Source organism: Dryobates pubescens, chromosome 4 (assembly GCF_014839835.1).
Source record: "Dryobates pubescens isolate bDryPub1 chromosome 4, bDryPub1.pri, whole genome shotgun sequence".
NCBI classification, from domain to species: Eukaryota; Metazoa; Chordata; class Aves; order Piciformes; family Picidae; genus Dryobates; species Dryobates pubescens.
In genome coordinates, this window is record NC_071615.1 from 9779647 (window position 1) to 9803841 (window position 24195).

The 24195-nt window shown below is 53.5% G+C and overlaps 1 protein-coding gene across 1 annotated transcript in view; it reads left to right on the forward strand.

Moving 5' to 3' along the window:
* The window catches only part of GRID2IP (Grid2 interacting protein), a 42455-nt gene that overhangs the window by 9384 nt on the left and 8876 nt on the right, over nt 1-24195 (forward strand). Inside the window, exons 3-14 of the mRNA XM_054180467.1 lie at nt 7370-7624; nt 9847-9932; nt 10358-10427; nt 12489-12583; nt 13999-14182; nt 16378-16532; nt 18566-18667; nt 18972-19069; nt 19523-19640; nt 20306-20631; nt 21360-21773; nt 22999-23086. Of these exons, the coding sequence (XP_054036442.1) occupies nt 7370-7624; nt 9847-9932; nt 10358-10427; nt 12489-12583; nt 13999-14182; nt 16378-16532; nt 18566-18667; nt 18972-19069; nt 19523-19640; nt 20306-20631; nt 21360-21773; nt 22999-23086 (1991 nt within the window). The remainder of the gene's footprint in view (nt 1-7369; nt 7625-9846; nt 9933-10357; nt 10428-12488; nt 12584-13998; nt 14183-16377; nt 16533-18565; nt 18668-18971; nt 19070-19522; nt 19641-20305; nt 20632-21359; nt 21774-22998; nt 23087-24195) is intronic.

The window sequence follows — 24195 nt, forward strand, 5'->3', positions numbered from 1 at the left end:
AGCTTTCCAGCTCCCTCAGGTGCAATGCAGCTTGCAGCATGGATGACCATACCTCCCCCCACCTCCCCCTCCCCAACCTGCATCGATCTGGCTGCTGCCTGATTCATAGAGTCCTAGAATGGTTTAGGTTGGAAGAGACCTTAAAGATCATCCAGTTCCAACCCCTCTGACAGTGGCAGGAACACTTTTCACTAGACCAGGTTGCTCAAGGTCTCATCCAGCTTGGCTTTGAACACCTCCAGGGAGGTGGCATCCACGAGCTCCCTGGGCAACCTGTTCCAGTGTCTCATCACCCTCACTATAAAGAATTTTTTCCTAACCTCCAGTCTTAATCTCCCCTTTTCCAGCTCAAAGCCATTGTCCCTTGTCCTGTCACTACAAACCTTGTAAAAATTCCCTTCCTGGCTCTCCACACTGCCCATGGACATTGTCCTCCTGCCCATGGCCAGGGCAGACCCACCACGAAACCACAAGGATGAGAATGGAGGAAAAGCAGCTCTGCTTTGTTGTCTGTTTAAAAAATCCCTAATCTGATAGCCCAACATATGTTCAGCTGCACCCCACCACCCCTCCCAAAAAAGAAAGAAAGGAAAAAAGGGAATTAGGGCAACAGGAAAAAAAAGGAAAAAAACCCTACAAACCCCAAACCATTCTATCAGTGAAAAGAATTGGAAGCAGAGTTCCTTTTTTATTGGCTGGGTTCAAATAGGTCATGGCCAAAATGCTTCTGTGGTAAATCTCCTGTTAGGAGATTAATTCCTTGTGATGAATCAAAGGATGGCTGTGATGTTGATTAAATCAACCTGGTCTCCCTGCACCCCCCACCCCCCACTGAGCCCCCACTTTCAGTTTGGGAAATGGTTACTTGGGCTGAGTGTTCCAGTAGCTGAAGCAAGCCATGGGAAGCTGTGTTTGTGCTGGTGTTAAAGCAGCAGGTTGGGGACAGGACCTCAGCTGAGGTCCGCTGCTCTCTGTGGCTCCAAAAGGTGGAGTGTGACACGTCCCCATTCCCAGGGCTGCTGTGGGGTGCTGCTGTGGGGCATGAGTTGCCCAGGAGCTGCTGGTGGCCTCACATCTGTCTGTTACAGTGGCTGTTAGGATCCTATGTGTGCTGGAGGGATCTGGGTGTCCATGTGGCTTATGGGACTGCGTCAAGTAGATATTTGCACCCACCCACCTGGCCACCATTGCCGCTATGTACAATCACTGGGCAGGCTGGAAGCAGCAGAAAAAGCCTTTCTGGTGGGGGGTTCTTTGAAGCTCTTCATGTCCCTGACAGCTGTGGGGCTGCCCTTTCCTCCCAGGAAAAGGTGCCATGTTGCACAGTGTGGTTTGGGCATGGGGATACTGGCTTTGGGAAAGGTGAGAGCACCATGGGGCTGTGTTTGCTGATGAGGAAGGTGACCCCCAACCAGGCATGGGCTGTGGAACTGTGTGGCTCTTACTGGCAGAAAATGCATCAATCCTTACTGGAGCTGGTGCAGGAAAGTGTCATGAGAGGGTGACCCTCCCCCAAAGCTGCTGGTGGGGCTGGGGTTTTTGGTCTGTCCTCAGGAATGAGCAGGGTGGCCAGTAAAGGGCTGTGAGGGGCTACTGATCCCAGTGCATGACCACTGCATCCCACCATGTCTGCACTGGCAAATGGAAAAGCACCCTCATTCCTATTTAATGAATGGTCACATCTGCAGAACATCTGCAGCCAGATGAGTGATTACAGCCTCCCCACTCCTAGGGATAATGGGATAACAGCCCCCTGGATATCTCAGGACAATGCCTGCTGCAAGTCCTGCTGGTGCGTGGGGATTTGGGGTGTCAGGCCAGCTCCTGACTCCCCTACCCATGCACACAGGTAGATCAGGGTGGCAGTTCTCTCTCCAGGTTCCTGAGCAAAAGCCTCCTTGGGTGGGTAAAGCTGTACATGGATGTTAGGGTGGTGGCCTGCTGCCAGGGCAGAGGTGCCACTCCAGACTGGTGACTGCATAGCACAGCTCAGATCTAATCCAAGGGTAGCTCAGTGTTTTAATCCACCCTGGGCTGTGTTTTTCTGCACAACTGACAGACTCAAGGTTTTGTCTCTGTGAGTTGTTTTGGGGCTAAATCATCCATTTTTCATTCTTCCTTCCTTTGCTACCCGCAGATTGTGTCTGATGTTGGCAGCCCTGGGAAAGCTTCACATCCTCTTCATCAAACACCAGGGCTGTGTTTAAAGATGGTGGGTTTGAGATGAAAGATGCTTTTTTTATCTTCTATCCTGTGTTACCCTGTGGGTAGCTGATGCTCCATGTCTGGGTTTGAGCCCATCCCTCTGATCCTGGTCCTGGTCCAGGTCCAGCCTGGATGGCTCCACCTGCACCCAGCAGCCACACACCCACCGCCGCCGTTTGCCTTTAAGGTTTCTCACCCATTACAGCAGCTTGTAATTTAAACAGAAGCACTTTAGAAGTCAACTAATTAGCACCAGGGAGGCATCCCCCCGGAGTTCAGCGCCGAGCTGTGTGCCCTCCTTTTCTGCTACCAGATTCTTCCAGCTGGAAATTACAGCAGCTGCGGGTTTTAGGGGAAGAGAGAGGCTTGGTGGCTGTGAGCAGGGGCAGAGCTGGGGCAGAGCTGAAGCAGGGAGGTTAGAGCTGGAGCAAGGAGGTTAGAACTAGAGAAGAGCTGGGGCAGAGCTGGGGCAGAGCTGAAGCAGGGAGGTTAGAGCTGGAGCAAGAAGGGTAGAGCTGGAGAAGAGCTAGAGCAGAACTGGAGTGGGGAGGTAGTGCTGGAGTGGAGGTTAGAGTTGGATGAGGGAGGGCAGAGCTGGAGGAGAGCTGGAGCTGAACTGGAGCAGGGAAGGCAGAGTGGGCACTAAAGCCCAATTGCTAAAAGAAGGAGGCATTGGGTAGATGATAAACCTCTGGCCAGGATTGAGAGCGTGGCGAGGAGAGGAGGGCAAAGGCAGGCAGGGGCTGAGCCCAGGTAGAGTTTGCCCATCTGGCAGTGGTCTCTGGGCACCGCAGGGGTGCCAAGTGGCAGGGGGGCACCGGCTGGCGCAGGGTTTGGTTGTTGGATCCAGCCATGTCGTGGGCGTGAGCCGAGACTGGGACTCAGCTGCATGAGGATCTGAAGCATCTCTCTTTTGTTCCCACCACACCCTGACAAATGGGAAAGGACCGGAGTTTCTCCAGGCATTTTCGGTAAGGTCTGGGCTCCCTGCGCGGCGTGCGTGGCCTTGGGTGTGCCCGGAGCGCCTCCTGCCCCATCCCTGTGGCCTTGGGTGTGCCTGGAGCGCCTCCTGCCCCATCCCCACAATGTCTCTCATGCTGCTCTCAGCTGTGGGCACTTTGGACTTTGCCTCCTGGCTCTGGCGCAGCCCTGCTACTGACCTGCACTGGCATGGGCTCTTGGTGGGGAGTTGAGCGAAAGTCAGCTGAAAAATTGGGGGTGGAGGGCTGGGGAAGAGCCCATCTGCATCTGCTTTGTCTCCATGACTGCAAAGGAGGGGGTGGTGATGATGGAGTCTTGGGGGGCTGCATGGTGCAGGGGGTGTGATGGAGTGAGCTCTGGAGACCTCTCATTCCCAGCTCTGGCTAAGCACCAGCTCTGGGCGTATTTGGAACTGGTTTCTTCAGGTCCCACTGGGGCTGGAGTCACCACTGCTGCTCTGTCTGAGGAGACACATCCTGCATTGGTGAATCTCAGCACCCAGCTTGGGATGGGACTGTTTGAGTGAGCTTGGTGCCCATCACAGTACATGTGCCCTCAGGAAGTGTGGGTTTCCAGGGGGCTGGGCTGGTGGGAGGCTGTCAGCAAGTGCAGGCTGCAGAAATGGGACAGAGGGGAGCTGCAAGTGTCCACCTGGGAGGAATAAAAATAGTGAGTGTGACAAAGAGCAAGGTATGAGTCCCAGAGCCAAGGAGCTGGGGATGGCCACACTGGCAGACAGGCTCTGGCCAGGTGGACTCCCAAGGGCACTGCTTTGAACTTGGACTTGGTGATCTTGGAGGTCTTTTCCAACCTTAAAGATTCTATGAAGAGGGAGGGAAGGAAGGCTTGCAGGCTCTGGAGCCTCTCACATCCTAGAAAATGCCCTGATTTCACCCCCAAATGGACTAAACTTTCCCAAATAGCATCTGCTGACCCTAGGGCAGGGTCAGTGCAGGGGATTCAGTGCACCCTGTGCTGGGGCTGCAGTGGCCAGGGCTGGGGAGGCTTTTCCCATCCTCTTTTCAACAGGGAACAGAGCCAGGGCTGACCTGGATCACATGAGGAGAAGGAGGGAGAGGAAGCTGGAGACATGAGGTCATCCCTGCATTTCTCCTAGGCCCTCTCACAAACTGCTGGGATGGTGGGGCTGCCCCTGGTCCCACGCTGACCCCTGCAAACAGGGTGTGTGCATCTGTGCTCCCCTCCAACAGGCAAAGTTGGGCCCCTCCCATGGAATGGCAGAATGCTGCAGGAATAGTTGTGGTTTCCTGCTAGGCGTTGGGCACCATCCACGCACTGCTGGTGCTGGTGCTGATGCCAATGCTACATGGGTGGCATTACACCAAAGCAGAGGACAGGCTGAGACATCAACACTGCCTAATGCCACCCCATGTGCTGCCTTTGGTGGGTCCTTCATTAAAGATCAAATCTGAGCACACAGTTTGGACACCAGCACCTGCTAAACCTCAGGATATTGGGGAGCTTGGGGGATGCCACCCCAATGACACTGGGGCTATCTCAGGTGTGCAAGTTCTCTCAAAGGGTTTTGCAGGTGGAAGCTATTTTGCATGCCTTAATAGGGTTATTTTCACTAGTCTACTTGGCTCCTCTCCTGGCTAAGGCACTGTGTGATGTCCAGCCCTGAGCCAGTGCATGGTGGAAGCCTCAAAGCCTGTCCTTGTGCCTGGCTATTGAGCTGGCCACACTTTGCTCCCCTAGCCTCATGTTTGAAGCAGCAGGGAGTGCAAAGTTGGGACAGCCCTGCTGGAAGGAGCAGGCCAGTTTACTTTGCCCAGCTGAAATGGGAGCGTGCTCGTTTCGCCTGTGAGGAACCTGGAGTTCTCCCTGGTGGGATCCCAGCCTGGGACAGAGGCTTGGGAACCTGCTACAACACTGAGGAGATGTTAGAGTGGCCTTCCAGTATCTGAAGGCGGCTACAAGAAAGTTGGGGAGGGACTGAGAACAGCAGATTTAGACTGGAGATTAGAAAGAAATTCTTTGCAGTGAGGGTGGTGAGACACTGGAACAGGTTGCCCAGGGAGGTTGTGGATGTCCCCTTCCTGGAGGTGTTCAAGGCCAGGCTGCCCAGAACCCTGAGTGACTTGGTCTAGTAGGAGGTGTCCCTGCCCATGGATGATCTTTAAGGTCCCCTCCAACCCAACCCATTCTATGGCAGGACTTGCTGCTGCAGCGCCGCATCCTCCCCCGGCACATGGCTGCGGCAGTCCAGCTCCCCCAGGAGCTCCTCACAGCTGGGTCAGCTCTTTATTAGCTCAGTCCCACTCTTTTGGAGTTGCTGCTTCATCCTGAGCTGACTGAGTTACACCAACATGTTTCTGGTTTTAAATTGTCACCAAATGCTTTGGTGTCACCCTCAGGACAGCTTGGAGCTGTCTGCTGCGACCCAGAGCATTAGCTCTTGTTTGGAATTCTGCATTTTGTTGGGGGATGAGTCATAGAATCATGGAATGGTGGAGTCAGAAGGGACCTCTGGAGATCATCATGTCCAACATCCCTGCCAAAGCAGGATCACCTAGTGCAGGTCATACAGGAACATGTCCAGGTGGGTTTGAAAGCCTCTAGAGATGTCCTGATCAATTTGGATCTTGAAGCTTCCTCTTCCTTCTCCTCTCACCTCACTCAGGCTTTTGGGTTCCTTCAATGAAGTTGCCCAAGTGAAGAAAGGGCCCCATGGGAGCACCCCATCAGCCCCAGCCCTTCCAGCCACACATTGCTAGCAGCCACCATCGTCACAGCCACGTCATGATGTTGCTTCAGGTCCTCTGATGTCAGCTGAGACCTCCCTGGAGAAGTGGCCCCTGGGCCGTTTAAAGTGATGGTCACATCACTCCCCGGGTGTCAGAGGTGGTGTTAATGTGAGGAGTGTGCTCTGTCTGGAGGTGAGGAGCACTAATGAACATCACAGGATGAGTTGTCTAACAAGGCAGGCTGCAGGGAGGGGTTGCTATGGAAACACAGGGAGGTAACAGCTCCTCCAGGAGCCCCCAGATGTGTCAGTGAGGGGGCAGGAGTAGGCGAGAGGGGTGTCAGTGTCTTTTGTGATGGCAAAAGGAAAGGGAGAAAGAAAAGGAGAAGAGGAAAAGAAAGAGGTGGAAAAGAAAAAGAAAAAAAGAAAAAGGAAAAAAAATGGAGAAAAAGCAAAAGGGGAAAAGAGAAGAAAAGGGGAAAAAGGAAAAGAAAAAAGGAAAAAGGACAAAAGGAAAGAGGAAAAAGGGGGAAAGTGAAAAGGAAAAGAGGAAAAAGGGAAATATTTAAAAAGGGGAAAAGGGAAAAAAAGAGAAAAAGGGAAAAAGAAGAAAAGGAAAAGCATTTCCTCATGTTACAGGGGTGAACCTTGAGCTAGGGCAAGAGTGGTGCAGATGCAGCCCCTGGGATCCCACTTTGTGCTCAATACACATCCCCCAAGGGTCCCAGTGGGATCCTTACAGACGGCACAGAGGTCTCTTGGCTGCTGGCAGAGTGAGGTGACCTGAAACAGAGAGAGCTCCCAGTGGTGTCTCCTTGTCTGCAGTGTCGCTGTGCCTGTCCTTGTCCCTGCAGTGCCAACATCTCCCAAAGGGTGCGAGGCTCCTGCCTGGCTGTGGTGGGAGCTGGGGGAGTGGTAGAAGCTGAGGCTGGAACCCAGGAGAGCAGAGCTCAGGGCTCCCAGTCCAGAGCTGGGGCAGAAAATAGGGAACAATATTTTGGGAGTCCAAGAATGTGCTGGGGAAGAAGCAGGTCTGGAGGGGGTGTCTTGGCACCAGCAGCACTGGAGGCACTTGCACAATCAGTCATGATTATCACACAGTGAAGAACAGGGTGGCAATGGGATGGGCACTGTGGGGGCAATGGTACTAAATCAGGTCCCCTGTACCTGGTCATCTCCCTGGTTGTCAGCATAGGAGGAGGCTGTTGTGAGCTGAACCTTGTCATGGGTGTACTGGGACCAGCTGGGGCTGCTCTGACCTTTCCTTTCCAGGTGTGGCTGGACTCAAAGCTCTGTCCCATAGCCACCCCAGCCACACTCCTCACTCCCCTCCTTTGTCTTCTTCTCTGGAGAGATTCCATCCCCAGCTGGCCATTGTGATCCGGGGCAAGCCGCTGTGGATGCCCCTGCTTTAGCAGGGGGGTTGGGCTGGATGATCTCCCGAGGTCCCACGCTGGGCTTGTGGGATTTTTGCAGGATCTTCATCCCCAAGAAGCACCGGCAGCGGTTCGACGAGGTGGTGTCGCAGAGCCTGATCAGCAAGCTCTGCCGCTCCAAGAGCGAGCACCACAGCAACCGGCTGCGGCGGAGCCGGAGCGAGGACCACCAGGAGCGGCTGCTGGTCTCCACCCGCGCCAGCTCCGTGCCCCGCAGCCACGAGGAGGTCAGCAAGAGCCTGAGGAAAACCACCTCGCTCATCACCAGCAATGTGGCCACGGGGGCTGCCCGCAGGTAACACCTCTCCTGGAAGCCCTTCAGTTCACGGTGGCAGCGTGGGCTGATCGTGGGTGGTGGCATGAGGAAGGGAGGAGGAAAGGGGATGTCTTCAGTGTGTGCAGTGGGTGAAATCCTTCCTGGGCTGAGGATGATGAGTGCCCATCCCTGGAGGTGTTTCAAAGCCATGAAGATGCAGTGCTGAGGGCCACAGTTTGGTGGTGATCTGGCAGTGCTGGGTTAATGGGTGGATTCCGTGATGTTAAAGGACTCTACCAACCAAAATGATTCTGTGATGCTATGACCTCTCCTTCTTGAAGGTTGGGCATGTTTGTGCCCTTTGTCTCAGCTTGAATGCTATCAGCATTGGTTTGCTGAAACACACTCTGAAAGCCATGGTGGATCTTCAAAAAAAGTAGGAGAACCCCCTTGCTGTTGCAGGAACAAGTGTGAGGAACTGAGATGGGACTCAGGCTGTGAGGGGATGTCAGCCCCTGTGCTGGTTGGGCTGCAAGGTGCCTGGCCATGCCTGACTTGCATCAGCAGCAGTGTGGCCAGCAGAACCATGGCAGGAATCATCCCCCTGTACTGGGCACTGATGAGGCCATGCCTTGAGTTCTGAGTTCAGTTTTGGGTCCCTCACTCCAAGAAGGACATTGAGGGGATGGAGCAGGCCCAGAGAAGGGCAATGAAGCTGGTGAAGGGTCTGGAGAACAGGGCTGGTGAGGAGCAGCTGAGGGAACTGGGCTTGTTCAGCCTGGAGAGGAGGAGTCTGAGGGGAGACCTTATTGCTCTCTATAACTCACTGAAAGGAGGTTGGTGCCAGGTGGGGGTTGGTCTCTTCTCAAAAGGAACAAATGATAGGACAAGAGGGAACAGCCTCAAGTTGCCCAAGGGGAAGTTTTGTTTGGATATGAGAAACAATTTCTTCCCCTTGAGGGTTTTCAAAGCTGGTCCCAGTCAGCCCAGGGCAGTGGAGAGATGCCTGGAGAGGTTTCAAACCATAGAGACGTGGTGCTGAGGACCATGGTTTAGTGGTGACATGGCAGTGCTGGGTTAAGGGTTGGACTCTGAGCTCTTTAAGGTCTCTTCCAACCAAAACCATTCCGTGAGCCCATGCTGCAGGGTACTCAGCCATGCCAGAGGGATGCAGGGCACCCATACACCGAGCTGGCTGTACCCTCCTGCCCTGCCCAGTGGGTGTCTGGGTGCAGGGCTGTGGCTGCAGGAGGACGGAAGGAAGGACAATCCCTGCTGCAGAGGGATTAACCCACTTCCTGCTGCCATCTGGCCAGCCCTCAGCAGCCCCAAGGAGCCCTGCCACTCTAGCACCTGCTCCAGTCCCAGCCCTGTACTCCAAATGAGAAAGCAGAACTTGTTCTGCCAGCGCGTCCAGGGAATCCTCCTGGGAGGGACTGCTCTGCTGCAGGCATATCCCGAGGCCCCAGCTGGCATCTCCAGGGTGCTGGGCTGCAGCCCTCCCACCTTCCTGCCAGCAGGGCTTTTGGTGTGACTTACCCAAACTCCATCACAATCTCCCTCCCTGCCAGCATCGGATTGGTTCCTACAACAGGTTTGCTAGTTGTAAAATGGTCTTAACGATGTTGCCTTCCCCCAGCTCCCTGCAGGGAACAATTCCCAGCTCCAATCAGCCTCCCAGCAGGGACATTTCCTACTGCTCCTTCCAAATTTTCCTAGTGGAATTTGATTTTTCTTCATCCTAGGAGAACTTTGCCCCCTGAAACATCTTGTCTCTCATTCTGTGTAACATGTAAGGGACATCCCATGTTCCACTATAAACCACCTTGGATTTGAGGGACAGTCAGGCATTGGAGCAGGCTGCCCAGGGAGGTGATGGAGTCACTGTCCCTGGAGGGGTTCAAGAAACGTGTGGACAATGTACTTGAGGACGTGGTTTCATGGCCATGGTGGTGTTAGGTTGATGGTTGGACTTGATCTTAGAGATCTTTTCCAACCAAACCAATTCTATGATTCTGTGACTGGATGATGGATTAATTGATTCAGTCATCAATGCAGAGCAAGAGGCTGTGCTCATGGGGTCCTCCCAATCCCTCTCCCTGTGGGCAGGACACACTCTGGGGACTCCCATTTGAAAGCTACTTTGATATCAAAGGGGGCCTTGAGGGGACACAAGGTTTGGGCACTCCTGAAGGAGTGAGAAAGGGAACAAGACCCAAAAGCTGGGCTCTGATTTCACATTTGCTTTGTTTCACCTGCAGAACCGTGCGAGTTTACAAAGGCAACAGAAGCTTTGGCTTCACGCTGCGTGGCCATGCCCCGGTGTGGATTGAATCTGTTCTGCCAGGTGAGAAAACCTCCAGCCACAAGATTCAAAGTCAGCTCTGATTGGAGCTCTGAATTTTAAGTCCTTGCTGCTTGCTGGAAAGCAGCAGAAGGGACAGTCAGGAGGCGCAGTGATGAAGTTTCTTGAGCTGACAGTCTCCTGGGTTTAGTACAATTTACTTTGGCTTTACACACTCCCTGTTTTGAAGGCTGGACAATGTAAGTGCCCAGTGAAGAACCTGAGATCTCACCAGTCTTTGCAGTGCAAGCTGGGCACTGGCATCACTCTGCCTGGTGAATGGCTCCAGCTCACCCAGATAATCCAGCTCCAGTGGATGCCCTGCCCTGGGAGCATCCCTGGTCATGGAGCAGCTGGGGATCCGGGACACAATCCCTGTCTTACATGGAGCCACCAGCTAAAGCCCTTCTTGTTGCCTGTGTCTTTAGGGAGCCCAGCTGAGAAGGCTGCTCTCAAAGCTGGAGACAGGATTCTTTTCCTCAATGGTCTGGACATGAGGTAAGAGCCTCTTCAAAAGGGGTCCCAAGGGGTGGTGATGGCTAAGCACATCCATGTTCACTCATTCACTTGTGCAACAGAAACAAGAGCTGCTCATGCTCGAGAGCTGTCTGCTGGGGTGCACAAGGGGGTTTACCCCATGCAGCCCTCAACTTGACTATTCTTTTACAAAACCTGGCTCTGACAGTAGTGTTGTAGATGATCAGAGGGCTAGAGCACCTCCTCTGTGGGGACAGGCTGAGAGAGCTGGGGCTATTCAGCCTACAGAAGACTCTGTGGAGACCTTAGTGCAGCCTTTCAGTACCTGAAGTACCTACAGGAGAGATGGGGAAGGACTTTTGGCAATGGCTTGTAGTGACAGGATGAGGCTTTGAGCTGGAAGAGGGGAGACTTAGAGTGGAGATAGGAAGAAATTCTTTCCAGTGAGGGTGGTGAGAACAAGTTGCCCAGAGAAGCTGTGGAGGCTCCAACCCTGGAAGTGCTCAGTGTCAGGCTGGATGAGGCCTTGAGCAACCTGGTCTAGTGGAAGGGGTCCCTGCCCATGACAAGGGGGTTGGAGCTGGATGATATTTGAGGTCCCTTCCAGCTCAAGCCATTCTATGATTCTATCATCCCCACCCAGAAGTTAATTCTCTCTGCTATTTGTGCACCACAAAAGCCATCTAAGCAGAGCTGAGTCTGCATCTCACCAGGCAGTGGCTGCAGCCTGAATGTCATGGAGTTGGCCTCCCTGCACAAAAAGCAAGAGCAAAGAGCTAGAAGAGAGAGGATGCAGGATGGGGGAGAGTGATGAATATTTAAAGGTTAAACATCTGATGCTGCTCCTGTCAATGCTCAGGGGCTCACATTTCAGCTGATCCAGCAAACTGCTGGCTGATGCAGCATTGCCAGAAAATAGAGGAGTCAGAGTCGAAGATTGTCCTCTGAGCCTGCATTTTGGTGAGCCCTGCCCCATACCCTTCTCCAAGGACTTTTTTTTATTGTTGCCTGTAAAAATGCATTTTACACCCACTTTGTGGGTTTTTTTTTTTCCCATGCAGAATTAGGACAGGCAAGGAGAGACCTGCAGAACTGAATCATTTCACACAGTCACAGATTGCGTTGGGTTGGAAGGGACCCTCAAAGGTCATCTTGTCCAACCCCTTGCAGTCAGCAGGGATATCTCCAATTAGATCAGGTTGCTCAGGGCCCCATCAAGTTTGACCTTGAATGTCTCCAGGGATCAGGCCTCAACCACATCTCAATTTAAACTGAAGGTTCATCTTCTGTGGCTGAGCAAAACACAAAGCAGCACTGGCATTGCCAGAAGTGCCTCCCAGGGATGCCCTGAAGGTGGACGTCCCTTGCTGTGGGTATACTGGGGAGCCCATTCATGGGGGTGACCTGGGTGCTGCCTCATAGAATCAGAGAATGGCAGGGGTTGGAAGGGTCCTTTGAAGTCTGAGTCCAACCCCTGTGCCAGAGCAGGATCACCTAAAGCAGACCACACAGGAACACATCCAGGAGGGCCTTGAAAGTCTCCAGAGAAGGAGACTCCACCACCTCCCTGGGCAGCCTATTCTAGTGCTCTGCCACCCACAAAGTAAAGAAGTTCCTCCTCATCTTTAGGTGGGACTTCCTGTGTTCAAGTTTCTGCTCATTACCCCTTGTCCTGTCACTGGGAATCCCTGAGAAGAATCTGGTCCCATCTTCCTGACACCCACCCCTTAGCTATTTGTAGGCATTCTCCATGCTAAACAGCCCCAGCTCTTTCAGCCTCTCCTCAGATGAGATGTCCCAGTCCCCTCACCATCTCAGTGGCTCTGTATTGGACTCTCTCCAGTAGTTCTTTGTCATTCTTGTGCTGGGGTGCCCAGAACTGGACACAGTACCCACTTGGAGTTGTTCTTTTTTGTGCAGCCCAGACAAAACCAAGCAAAGACTGTGAGTCCAGGGCATCCCCACAGGGTCCAACATGACCTGTCTCTGAGCAGCAAGAGAAGGCTTTTGCTAAGCTAAACAGAGGGAGCTGCAATCTCCCTGTCACTGCAGCTCTGACCTGGGCTCTCCTGTGCCCCACAGGAACTGCTCCCATGACAAGGTGGTGTCGATGCTGCAGGGCAGTGGGGCCATGCCCACCTTGGTGGTGGAAGAGGGGATTGTCAATTTCTCCAATGGTAAGAGCATGGGGAAGAGAGGGTGTGGAGCAGGAGAAGCTCCAGGCTGGCTCCCCAGTTGGCCATGCAGGAGGGAATGGCCACATTCCATGGGCTCAGCAGGTTTAACGCTGCCCAGAGGGATGCTCCTCCCGCGTGGGCACGCTGCTGCCTGCCTTCTGGGATCAGGCTTAATCTGAAGCTTGGCTGCTCTCCAGAAGGGTTCATCCTACTGTATGATTGTCCTTGACAGCCCTTGCCAATGTCCTTTATGTGCAGTCTGTGCCATGTACTTGACCAAGGTAATCCAACCCTGTGCCTTCATGGTGGCTGTGTGAATCCCACCGCTGTGTGTGGGCTGTGTGCTCTTCACAACAACTGCTGCTATGAATAATTTAGTTTGCTGCTGGTGAGGGAGCCAGAGGGAGAAGAGGGTGTCTGGGACAGTGCTGGTGGCTGTCAAAGTGATAGCAGCCATGGGGTAGGACCACAACTGCTGTGGTTCCTCGGGTGTGCAAGGGCAGCAGGGTTGATGTGTTATTGTGGTCCTGCTGCTCTGGGCCAAGAACTGGGGACTGGCTCTTTCCTCCAGAGCAGCAATGGATTCTCCAGAGCTTCACTTTAGGAGCTCTGTGGTACCAACTTGTTTGCATGGGCACTGGGAACAAAACTGAGCACCTCAGTGCCCCCCAGTACAGAGCCAGTGGCACTTGAGCTGTTCCACTGCCAGCCTCCCCCCCAACCCAAGAAAAGATGGAATTTTGCTCCCACTGCCATGGCCATATTCCTACATGGACAAGAGCATCCTGCAGCCTTGGATGGATTCCTTCTTCCAGCAGTGTGTGTTATCCTGTGCTCACTGCAGAGGTGGCACAGGGACCAGTGCAGATGAGTATGACAAAGCTAGTGACCTTCTGTGTCTCAGGTCACTCACAGGTGACCCCTGGCTGGTGTTGCTTTTGAAGCTGATGATTATCATGAAGTGCTCTGAAACTTGAGCAGAGGCTTTAGAGAGCCAGAACAGGAATATCATTCACATGTGATCCCATAAAATGTGGCAGCAGCATTACAGAAGAGACAGAGCCAAGAGAGCATCCCAACCAAAACACCCCTGCTCATCTCCAGCAGGTCCATGGACCTACTGGAAGAGCCAGAAGCCCCAGAACAGCTGGTCCTGAGTGAAGGCAGGGGTGGTCACCGCTCCAGATGAGCCATTTCACCTTGCCACCATGCTCCTTCCAGTGACTGGTTTTGCTGGGATAACAATGTCTGCAGCAGCACATCAGGATCTGCATTTCTATGGAGCACCTCATCATGTGGGTGCAGCTGTCCCAGCTGTCCCCAGGACCTATCCCTGGTTTGGGGACAGCCTTTTAACCCGTGGTTCAGACCCTTTGCTGTTGAATCCTCTTTTTCTTTCTGCCTGCACCTTGCAGACTCTGACTCTGCTGACTCCCCGAGCAGCTCCTCCGCCCTCACCTCCCTGCAGTGGGTTGCAGAGATCCTCCCCTCTAGCATCAAGATCCAAGGAAGGACCTTCACCCAGCAGCTGGAGCACCTGCTGACTCCCCCAGAGCGTTACACCATCTGCAAAGCACTGGAAGGCTTCTTCCAACATCGGTAACTTGTTGGCAGCTCCATTCCTCTCGTGCTGGTGCTGGCCTGGTAGCAATGCCCATGCCAGAGTTAGTCTCCAAGGTGGACCTGTGAGGCTGTTGGTTTCCCTAGCTCTGTATCTCCTGCCAGGTATCCTGCCCAAGGACAGGGCAGACCATTTGGCTTTTGAAGTTAATTTGCTCACCCTTTAAACCCTCATAACATGACCTTGGTGTGGGCTCTCTTGATGCCTGGCTGTCCCCAACAGCCACAGATCCTGTTCCACCTCCTCCAGTGAATTTCACCACATTTTCATCTTGGTCTCCTCACTCTTCTCAACATTCTGGCTGCAGCAGCCCCTTGGTGGCAGCATGGGACAGGCAGAACCCTCATCCTGCAATGGAGAGCATCTGCCCTACCCTGCTGCAAGGGTCAACACTGACCCCTTGGCAGGCTCCAGACTTTCAGTAGTGACTTTGATCTTTAACTTTTCCACACCATGGTGAATGTGCCATTCCTCTGGCTGTTGGGAGATCCTTGTTGCCTCTTTCCACTGCTGAAACAACCAAACCAGGTTGACCCACTGCTCCTCAGGATCCCAGGCCCTACATGGGCTGTGGATGCACCAAGCAGGGCCAGGCAGTCTCTTACTGGTGTAAAGACCAAAGGGCCAGAGGATTCAAACCCTTGGTTTGAGAAGGACCTGCAGGAAAGCCCTCAGTGTTGAGGTTACTGATGGCAAGAGAGAACAGAAACTACCAAGTACAAAGCCATGAAACTACCTCTGTGCACCATGGCTCAGGCCAATGGCTGCACCACCCCACAGCATCCATCCCCCTGCCCTTGGAGAGGCTGGGTGCTGCTGGACCCATGGGTGCTGGGGGAGGCATGGCTGTGTAAACTTCCCCAGCACCAGCTGAGTGAAGCCTCTTGAGGTGTAGCCATCACTAACACAGCCCTGGTAAGGCAGAAATCACTGAAATTGTTGCTCTGTCCTCTTCTGAGCCTGCATTGCTCCTAGGGCTTCCCCAGTTGGACATTTTCAGCCTGAGGGATGGCAGCTGGGGGAACAGAACTGGTCCCTTGCATCTGCACCCAGGAAATGCAGACCTGATCTTAGTATAGTATAATGATTGAATTGTCTTGGTTGGAAGAGACCTTTAATATCATCAAGTCCAACCATTAATCAAGGTCACCACCAAACCATGTCCCTCAGCACCACATCTTCACAGTTTTGAAACCCCTCCAGGGATGGGCACTCCATGGGCCCCGGGCAGCCTCTTCCAGGGCTTAACAACCCTTTTGGTTTCTTCTCTACAACATTTTACCTTTCCTGAATAGGCTTCTGACAGCCAAGAGCTGTGTCCAGCTCCACAGAAAGGGCAAATCAGGCCAAAACTAGGAGAAACCTAGCAACTGGCTTCTGTCATGCTCTGGATAGCTCTAACTGCTTCTCATCTCTGAGAACAACCCCAAGACACATCATTAATGAAGTCCTTTCAGCTTCTGAACCTCCTTATTTTTCAGCTCCCCCTCTCATATTCCATCTCTACCCCTCAGGAGGCAGCAATGGTCCATCACCTTTAGGCATCTTCATAAGATGTCTTTACTGTTACCTCCACAGCAGTTGCAGTGAGTGTTGTATCATCTCTGCCCCAGTTTCTCAGCAGAAAAGCATCCTGACCTTGGTCTCAAAGCATGGTAGATAAACTTGCTTTCCTGTCCCATGGCCAGTTAGGTAGTTTCATGACACCCAGGACACCCTTCTTCCCCCACACTGCTTTATCCTCCTCACTGAGTTGAGTGCTCAGTCCTGCAATCCTCAACAGCCCTTTCTTCTACATACCACTGAGCCAAGGCCAAGCCTTCAGATCAGCCACCCTCTCCCTGAGCTTCCTTACCTGCTGGTGGCCAAAATTCGTCTCTTTGCAGACTTTCTTTTTGCTTCCTGGTGCTCCCCTACTCCTCTTACTCCCCACATGCCCTGGCTGACTCAGGAACCAGGAGGTTGCTCTCTCCACTAGCACCAGCTGCCCAGCTCCACTTCCCCAAGGACTCCATCCCTCACTGGCAGCCCAGCATCTCCACGTGGAGATGATCTCTTTGTACCCAAATCCCAGAGGCAAAGCCAGCACCAAGGCCCAGACTGAGGGACATGGTGTGGTGGGGCTGTGCCTGAGGGACGTGCTGACTGCTCAGCCCTCTCTCCTGTCCTGCAGGAACATTGACACTCTGATCGTGGACGTGTACCCAGTGCTGGACACACCAGCCAAGCAAGTCATTTGGCAGTTTATCTACCAGCTGCTGACCTATGAAGAGCAGGAGCACTGCCAGCAAAAGATTGCCAGGTTTCTTGGTTACAAGTCTTTGGCAGGTGAGAGGAAAGCCCCTGTGCTCCAGCACGGATACACCATGTCCCATCAGGACCCTGGGAGCAGGCTGGGATGGAGATAATGCAGCCAGGTCTGCCTGGCTCCTGCCCACACGGTGCCAGCACAGGATGTAGAGCAGCATGGAGGAGTTTCCAGTTCCTGGTGCTGACAAGGTTGATCTGTAAATGTCAGGAGGGAGGTTACCATCTCTGCACCACAGGGCTGTGTTTTGGAAGGAATCTCTGCACAGAGAGGAGAGATGCCACCTGAGAGGTTGTCTCTGGGAGCAAAGGCTTCTGGAAGCTGCTTGAGTTGTTAGTAGGTTAGGAAGTCCTGAAACAAAATTCCTGGTTTAAGGGCAATGTTCAGAATAGAGGGGCAAAATAAATGTCCCTCAGGATGTTTCCAGTGGTGTCCCTCAGGATGTCTCCAGCAGTCAGATGTGCACAGGTATCCGTGGTTAGATGAGGTGGGGAGTGTAGCTCCTCCAGCAGCATTGTGTCTGCCTTGGAGTGATGCTCCTCCAAAAAGACTTGGAAGGCTGTTAGTGATCCTTCTCCTCCCTGGTACTCTTCTCTTCTCCCCATCACCTGTGGCTGTGGCAACACAAAGCCCAGCCACGGTTTGGTGAGGATTTTGGGCTTTGCAGTTAGCCAGCAGAAGAGTGAAGGGCAACTGGAATGGAGTGTCTTCATCTGTAAGTTGGGTTTCTTTGTTGCTTCCAGATTCTCCTGTTCTAAGCTGTTTACATTGTGTTGATGTAAGGAAGAAGTTCTTTACTGTGAGGATGGTGGCCCAGGTTGCCCAGAGGTGGGAACTATTCCAGGTCACATTGTGTGGGCTCTGAGCAGCCTGCTCCAGTTGCAGATGTCCCTGCTGACTGCAGGGTGGTTGGACTGGATGGGCTTCAAAGGTCCCTTCCCACCCAAACCAGTCTGGGATTCCATGATTTTAGACTCAGTGTTGAGATGTTGGTTGCAGAGAGGCTTTTGGAGGATCAGTCACTTCAGCACGGCTTTTCTCACAGGGAGAAACAGCTCCAAATCCTGGAGCAAATCCTCCCTGCTGTGCATGGAACCCTTCTGGGTTGGTTTGTGTGTGCAGAGTCATGCCCCAACCTACCTAATGAGTTGTATCTTCTGAAGAACTTAGCCTCCAAAACTGGTTTGTAAACTCTAGAAGACCTCAGAGGGATGAAGATATTGCAGCTTTCAGCTGGATTTCAGGAATACAAAGCAGATGTCTCCAGTCCCTGGCAGAGAAGGAAAACATGGGAGTGACTCTCCCAGGACCAGGTTGTTCAGGCTGTTGTCCCAGGTCACAGGCTGGTCCCTGACTCCTTTTAACTTCTCAGGTGAAAGGAGCAATCTCTGACCAAGTGAAGTTCTGGTTGTTCTGGTGCATGATGTGTGTGTCCATGTGTAGAAGGGCAATGGCCAGAGATCCCTGAATTTGGGCTAGTCCCTCACCTGGGCTTCTTCCAAGCTCAGCAGTGATCTCTGATGTCTGTGTGCCTCGGGCTGTTCAAGCACTGGTCTGTTGGACCCCATGAAGACTGATGCTCTGGCATCTTCATCCTGCTGTAAGCCTGAGGTTGCTCTGAACTGCTCCTGGACCATTCCATCAGATAACGTGGTTCTTCCAGGTAGCAATTCAGCACTGGTCCCCACTCCCATCTTGTCCCTTGAAGGCAGGAAGGGGTTAGCTGGGTCCTGCTGGACCAGCCTAGCTCAGAGTTGGAGTTTCACATGCACCATAAGCTGGTGGATGTCAATCCTGCTGGAAAAGGCAGTTGCATGTCCCATCTTTGAGCACCCATCCCCTCACTGTGTGCTGGTGGGAACGTTTATAACCCACCCTGCTCCTGGAGCCAGCTTGAGGCCACCCTCATAGGATTAGCATGGGGTAATGGCCAAGTGCAGGGCTCAAAGAGCAGCTGCAAGTCCCACAGCCCTGGGGAGCCCCATGAAGAGGAACACAGGAGCTGTGGGGTCCAGCACACTCTGGCCATGCCTCACAGTGTCTTCTGTTGCAGCTGAGCCAGAAGCTGAGGAGCGCTACCGCAGCTCTGTTCGAGGAACATCCCTGTGCCGGGGCAGCCTCCGAACCCCCCACCCTGAGGAAGGGGGGGCAGCAGGTAGGTGGCTGGGGCTGTTCTTGGGCTGAGGGGTGCAAAAATGAAGCCAGTATTCAAGATATAGCCTCACCAGTGCCTAGTACAGGGGGACATTCCCTGTTTCCCAGGCAGCTCCATGCATGGGACTATCAGGATCCCTAGACCTGGGACCTCCTGGTGCTTTGCTGTGTGCCTGGGTAAGGATCACAGCTCTGGTCCCCATAGGAGATGGGGGGACCAAGATGGGTCAGGACCATCAGAATCCCTGGGGAGCAGAGGCAGAAGGAGAGGCTCCTGACTGGTGTGTCTCTTCCTTCTCTGGCAGGTCAGAGTGACACCGTGGAGGTCCCTGTTCGCCTGATCCCTGGAGAGAGACAGGCTGGTGATGGCACATCCCTCCCAGAGACACCCAACCCCAAAATGGTGAGATCTCATGGGGCTGGGAACACCTTTGGGAACAGTTTTGCTGGTGTGTGGGACTGTTGTGTTCACAGGGAGGCTCAACAACTTGAGTCCTTTCATTTTAATGCAAGAAATGAGGAAAAAGGGATCAGGGGAAGGATGTGTCTGCACCTGAATACCTCCTGGGGCGACAACATCCTCAGATGCTTGTCTCAGAGCTCAGTTCCCTGGGCAATCAGTCACCTTGAGTAAGGCTGGTGACTGTCACTGTCTTCCTCTGAGTGAGAAGAGCTTGGGGAGCTTCAGAAGAGGCAGAATTAACTTGGGGTGGAGGCCTCCTTTAAAGAACAAGAGATTGGAAGCTGGTGGGTCTGTGGTGGCTTTCCTGTCCCCAGGACATGTCAGGTCTCTGGTGGCTCCCCAAGTCCTGCCTCCATTTGGACATGGGCAGCAGCTCTTCTCTCTTCTTTTCAGATGTCAGCTGTCTACGCTGAGCTGGAGAACCGCCTGATTGGCAGCTTCGCTGGCAAGATGGGAAACACTGCCCTGCACAGAGCATCACCTCCTGCCCCAGAGCTGGCACATGCTGCAGGTACCTCCCATGGCATGAGAGAGGGTAACAAAGCTGGTGAAGGGTCGGGAGAACAAGTCTGGTGAGGATCAGCTGAGGAACCTGGGGTTGTTCAGCCTGGAGAAAAGGAGGCTGAGATTGATCTTCTGGCTCTCTACAATTCCCTGAAAGGAGGTTGGAGTGAGGAGGGGGGTTGGTCTCTTCTCCCTGCTGTTGGATGATAGCACAAGAGGAAATGGCCTCAAATTGTACCAGGGGAGGTTTAGCTTGGATATTAGGAAAAATTTCTTCACCAAAAGGGTCACTGAACCAGGCTGTGAATCCTGGTGGATTTTAAAAGACGTTTGGACGGGGAGCTTGGGGACGTGGTCTAACAGCTGTATTCAGGGAGAGCTTAGAATCATAGAATGGTTTGGGTTGGGAGGGACCTTAAAGATCAACTAGTTCCAACCCCCCCACCATGGGCAGGGACACCTCCCACTAGACCAAGCTGCTGAAGGTCTTGTCCAGCCTGGCCTTGATGTTAGTTTTCGGTTGGACTCGATGATCACAAGGTCTTTTCCAAGCAGGCTATTCTGTGATCCTGCGATCCAGTGCTGTGCTGGGGCTCACCACACCCCATGGCTTGGGGCTGTGGGGAGCAGCCAACACAGGACAGCCTCAGAAGCCGTGCTCTGTCCCCCCAGGTGCTCGCAAGGCAGGGATGGGGCTGTCGTGGCCGAACGAGGCGCTGGGCTCCCAGCAGTGCTACTACCGGCTGCACAGCAGCGTGGCCTCCCCCTGCAGCACCGAGTCCAACCCCTACGTCAGCCTGGACAGCAGCCCGGCCCCGTCCCCCAAGCACCGTCACTACTCCCTCAGCCCTCTGACCAGGAGGAAGAAGCTCTTCACCTTCTCCAGGCCACCCCGCAGCCGCGACACCGACCGCTTCCTGGATGCCCTGAGCGAGCAGCTGGGACATAGAGTCACCATCGTGGATGACTTCCTCACCCCCGAGAATGACTACGAGGAGGTGAGGGTGGTGCAGGCCCTGTCTTTGCCGTGGTTGTGGAACCATCACCCATTGTGCAGCCTGCACCTCTGGGGACGTGTTCTGGAGCTCTGTGGGTGGTGGAGGGAGATGGCAGCTGCATGACTTGGGCTCAAAGCACACCTGGAGTGTTGTGTCCAGTTCTGGCCAAGTTCAAGAGGGACAGGGATATACTGGAGAGTGTCCAATGGAGGCTATGGGGATGATGAAGGGACTGGAATATTGGTCTGGTGAGGAAAGGCTGAGAGATATGGGGCTGCTTAGCTTGGGGAAGAGCGCCCTGAGAGGGGATCTTATTAATGTTTACAAATATCAGAGGGGTGGGTATCAAAAAGAAGGGGACAGACTCTTTTCAATGGTATCCTGTGATAGGACAAGGGACAACAGGCACAAACTGGAACCCAGGAGGTTCCAGCTCAATATGAGGAAATAATTCTTTAGTATGAGAGTGCTGGAAGCCTGGACAACACTGCCCAGAGAGGTCTCCTTCTTGGGCCACTTTCAAGAGTCACCTGGATGTGCTCCTGTGTTACCTCTAGCTGACCCTGCCTTGGCATGGGGGGATGGACTGGATGATCTCCAGAGGTGCCTTCCAACCTCCACCATTCTGTGACTCTATGATCTATGATTCTACAATTCAAGACCCCCCGAGGGCTGGATGGGTGGAGGATGAGGTATCACCTTCACCTTCTCCTCTATCCCTCACCTAGATGAGTTTCCATGATGACCAGGGCAGCTATGTCACCAACGACGTCAGCAGCAGCGAGTACATCAGCAGCAGTGATGAGGGCAGCTCCCTGACCTACTCCACGCTCTCAGACCACATCCCCCCTCCACCACTCAGCCCCCCACCTCCACCACCCCCCCTGCAGTTCCATGACCCCCAGACTGTCCCCAGCAAGGCAGAAGCCACCAAGGCCAGCATATCACCTGCCCCTAAATCCCTGGTGGGCCACCTGCACCCCATCCCACCCCCTCCACCCCCACCCCCACCCCCTCCAGTGCCCTGTGCCCCACCCCTGCACCGGGGACTGCTGCACCGCCGGAGTGAGTCCAACCACATGAGCGTCAAGAGGCTGAGGTGGGAGCAGGTGGAGAACTCAGAAGGAACCATCTGGGGACAGGTATGGCCCTGGCAGCAGGGTGGGGGGCAAGGGGCCAAAGCATGGCTTGGGGAGGGGTTCCCTGTGCCCAGGCTATGCAGCATCCATGGGCACTGCCCCCAACCCTGCCCGGAGCACTCCTCTCCCTGGAGCATCGTGTTCTAATCTCTTGTTGGGCCATCCATTGAACACCTTGGCCAAGGGAACGAGCTCTGAAGATGCCATGATGCAGAAAGCCTTAAGTTTCTTCTCATCCTTTTAATTATTTGGACCAAAACTGATGGGGTGAGAAGAGGCTCTGGAAAGCAGCTGAGATGCTGGTTTTGGCTGCAGCATTATGAGGAGCACTGCCTCTCCTGCTCTTTGAGGGCTGACATGGACAGAAGTTGCCTTCAGACACATTCTGCAGCTGCAGGAGGTTTGGTCAGGGGGAAACCATGAGGATGGTTGAAAGCAGAGTGACAGGGAGAGCACTGAGGCAGGGGAGGACACCAGAGGGGGAAAGCAGAGGTAAGGAGTGAGTCAAGATGTGATAATCCCTTGGCATTATGGACCTGAAGTGTTAGGGACCTCGAGGTGGATTCCGGTCCCTGTAGGGAGAAGCTGGAGTCTAATTTCCAGCTTCTGTGTCTCTCATGGTGAGGAATGTGTTCAGACATCCCATATTCTCCATGCCTTGAGCAGCCAGAGAAGAGCTGTGGAGTAATCTTCTACTCCCACAAGCACCCACCATGTAGAAAGCCCTTGAAGTCCTGCAGCTCCCTCTCCTGACAAGAAGCTTCTTCCTGGTGATTTTTTTTTTGCATGCAAAACATTCTCCAAGTTTCTGGAATTCTGACTTTGTCCTCAGTGAAACCAGAGGGCCAAGTAGCAGGTGGAAAGAAGGAGCGCTCTGCAGGCTTCCAACTGAGTCAGAAGCTAAATGAATCCATGGTGCTGTCCCACCAGTTGTGGGGTGTGAGGAAATGGGGTGAATCTCCAGGTTTCTTCCTCCTGTGTCCCACCAGATGTGCTCAGGCAATTGTGTAGAAACTACCTCCAGAGAGGTGAGAGGTTCAGCAGGCTCTGGTTTCTGCACAGGGTTCATGATGACAGAGTCTCCAGTTACGGGGCAGTGCCACTGACCTGTCCTGGTTTCTTCTGGGGACACCAAGTTTAGTGTGGGGTGGAGGAAAGGTGGCCCAGTGAAGGTGGGCAGTATTGTGCAGCTCTCTGTGCCAGATTGTGACTCTTCCTCCTCCTGCAGCTTGGGGAAGACTCAGATTACGACAAGCTGAGTGATATGGTCAAATACCTTGACCTGGAGCTGCACTTTGGGACTCAGAAGCCTACAAGTAAGTACCTGAGCCCTAGAGCAAGGTCCTGGTGCTGGCCAGAGACTGGGGCACTGGGAGGAACTGGGGCTTGGTGGGCAGAAAAGCAATGTCTGGTCCTAGCATCACCTGTGGCACAGAACTCATTCATCCTGGGGATTTGTGGCTGGTGGCACAGCAAATCATTAAGGTGGAGAACATCTCACTGGCTTCCTTAATCTTGGCTGGCATTTGCTGTCTTCACACCACATCCCAGTCAATCAGGGCAGTGAAACTCAGCTGGAGGCTTTCACTCCCTGCTGTGCTGCTTCCCAGCTCTCACAGCACCAGCCTGGCCATCCCCATGCCACTGGGAACATTGGTGTGCCAGCACCACTGCCCAGAGCCAGCACTGACAGTCAGCTGGGCTGTTGGCATGTGTGGACAGTGCTGCTGTGGCCATAATGGCTGCAGGTCAGGGCTGCAGATCTGTTAGTTGGAGAACTCAGCCCTCAAAAAGCCATGAGAACATTTCTCCATCCATGGAGAATATCACAAGCAACATTTTCCTCTATACACAAAGTTAGTTCCCCTGAGAAGCTATGCATGGGGTGCATAGCTCCCTGCCAGTGCTACCTCCCCTGTCACTCTTGAGTTGGTGTCTCCTGCAGACCCACCAGCTGGGATCTCCCACCCAACAGGGTGTCTGGGTGCTGCAAACCCAGAGAGAGGGTCCAGGCCTGGGGTGCTGAGCTGACTTGAGTTGGAAGGGACCTTACAGATCATCTAATTCCAGCCCCCTGCCCTGGTCAGGGACACCTCTCACTATTCCAGGTTGCTCAAGGTCCCATCCAGCCTGCCCTTGAATACCTCCTGGGAGGTCCCAGATACAGCTAGGACTGGCAATGGAATGGGATGAATCTGGAGTCTTCTTAGGGGATATCTTTTTCTTTTTGGGGGGGTGGGGTGGAGGGTGTCTGGGATTTTCTGTGTTTTCACCTCTTGTTTTACCTTTTTCAGCTCCAAGTGAGTCCTCCACTGAGGAGATCTTTGAATTGCAGAATTCAAGGACTCCTGGACCCATTGCTGTGTGCAAAGCATCACTTCTCCTTTCATTCATGGTTGCACTGTTTTCAGGACAGATATATATA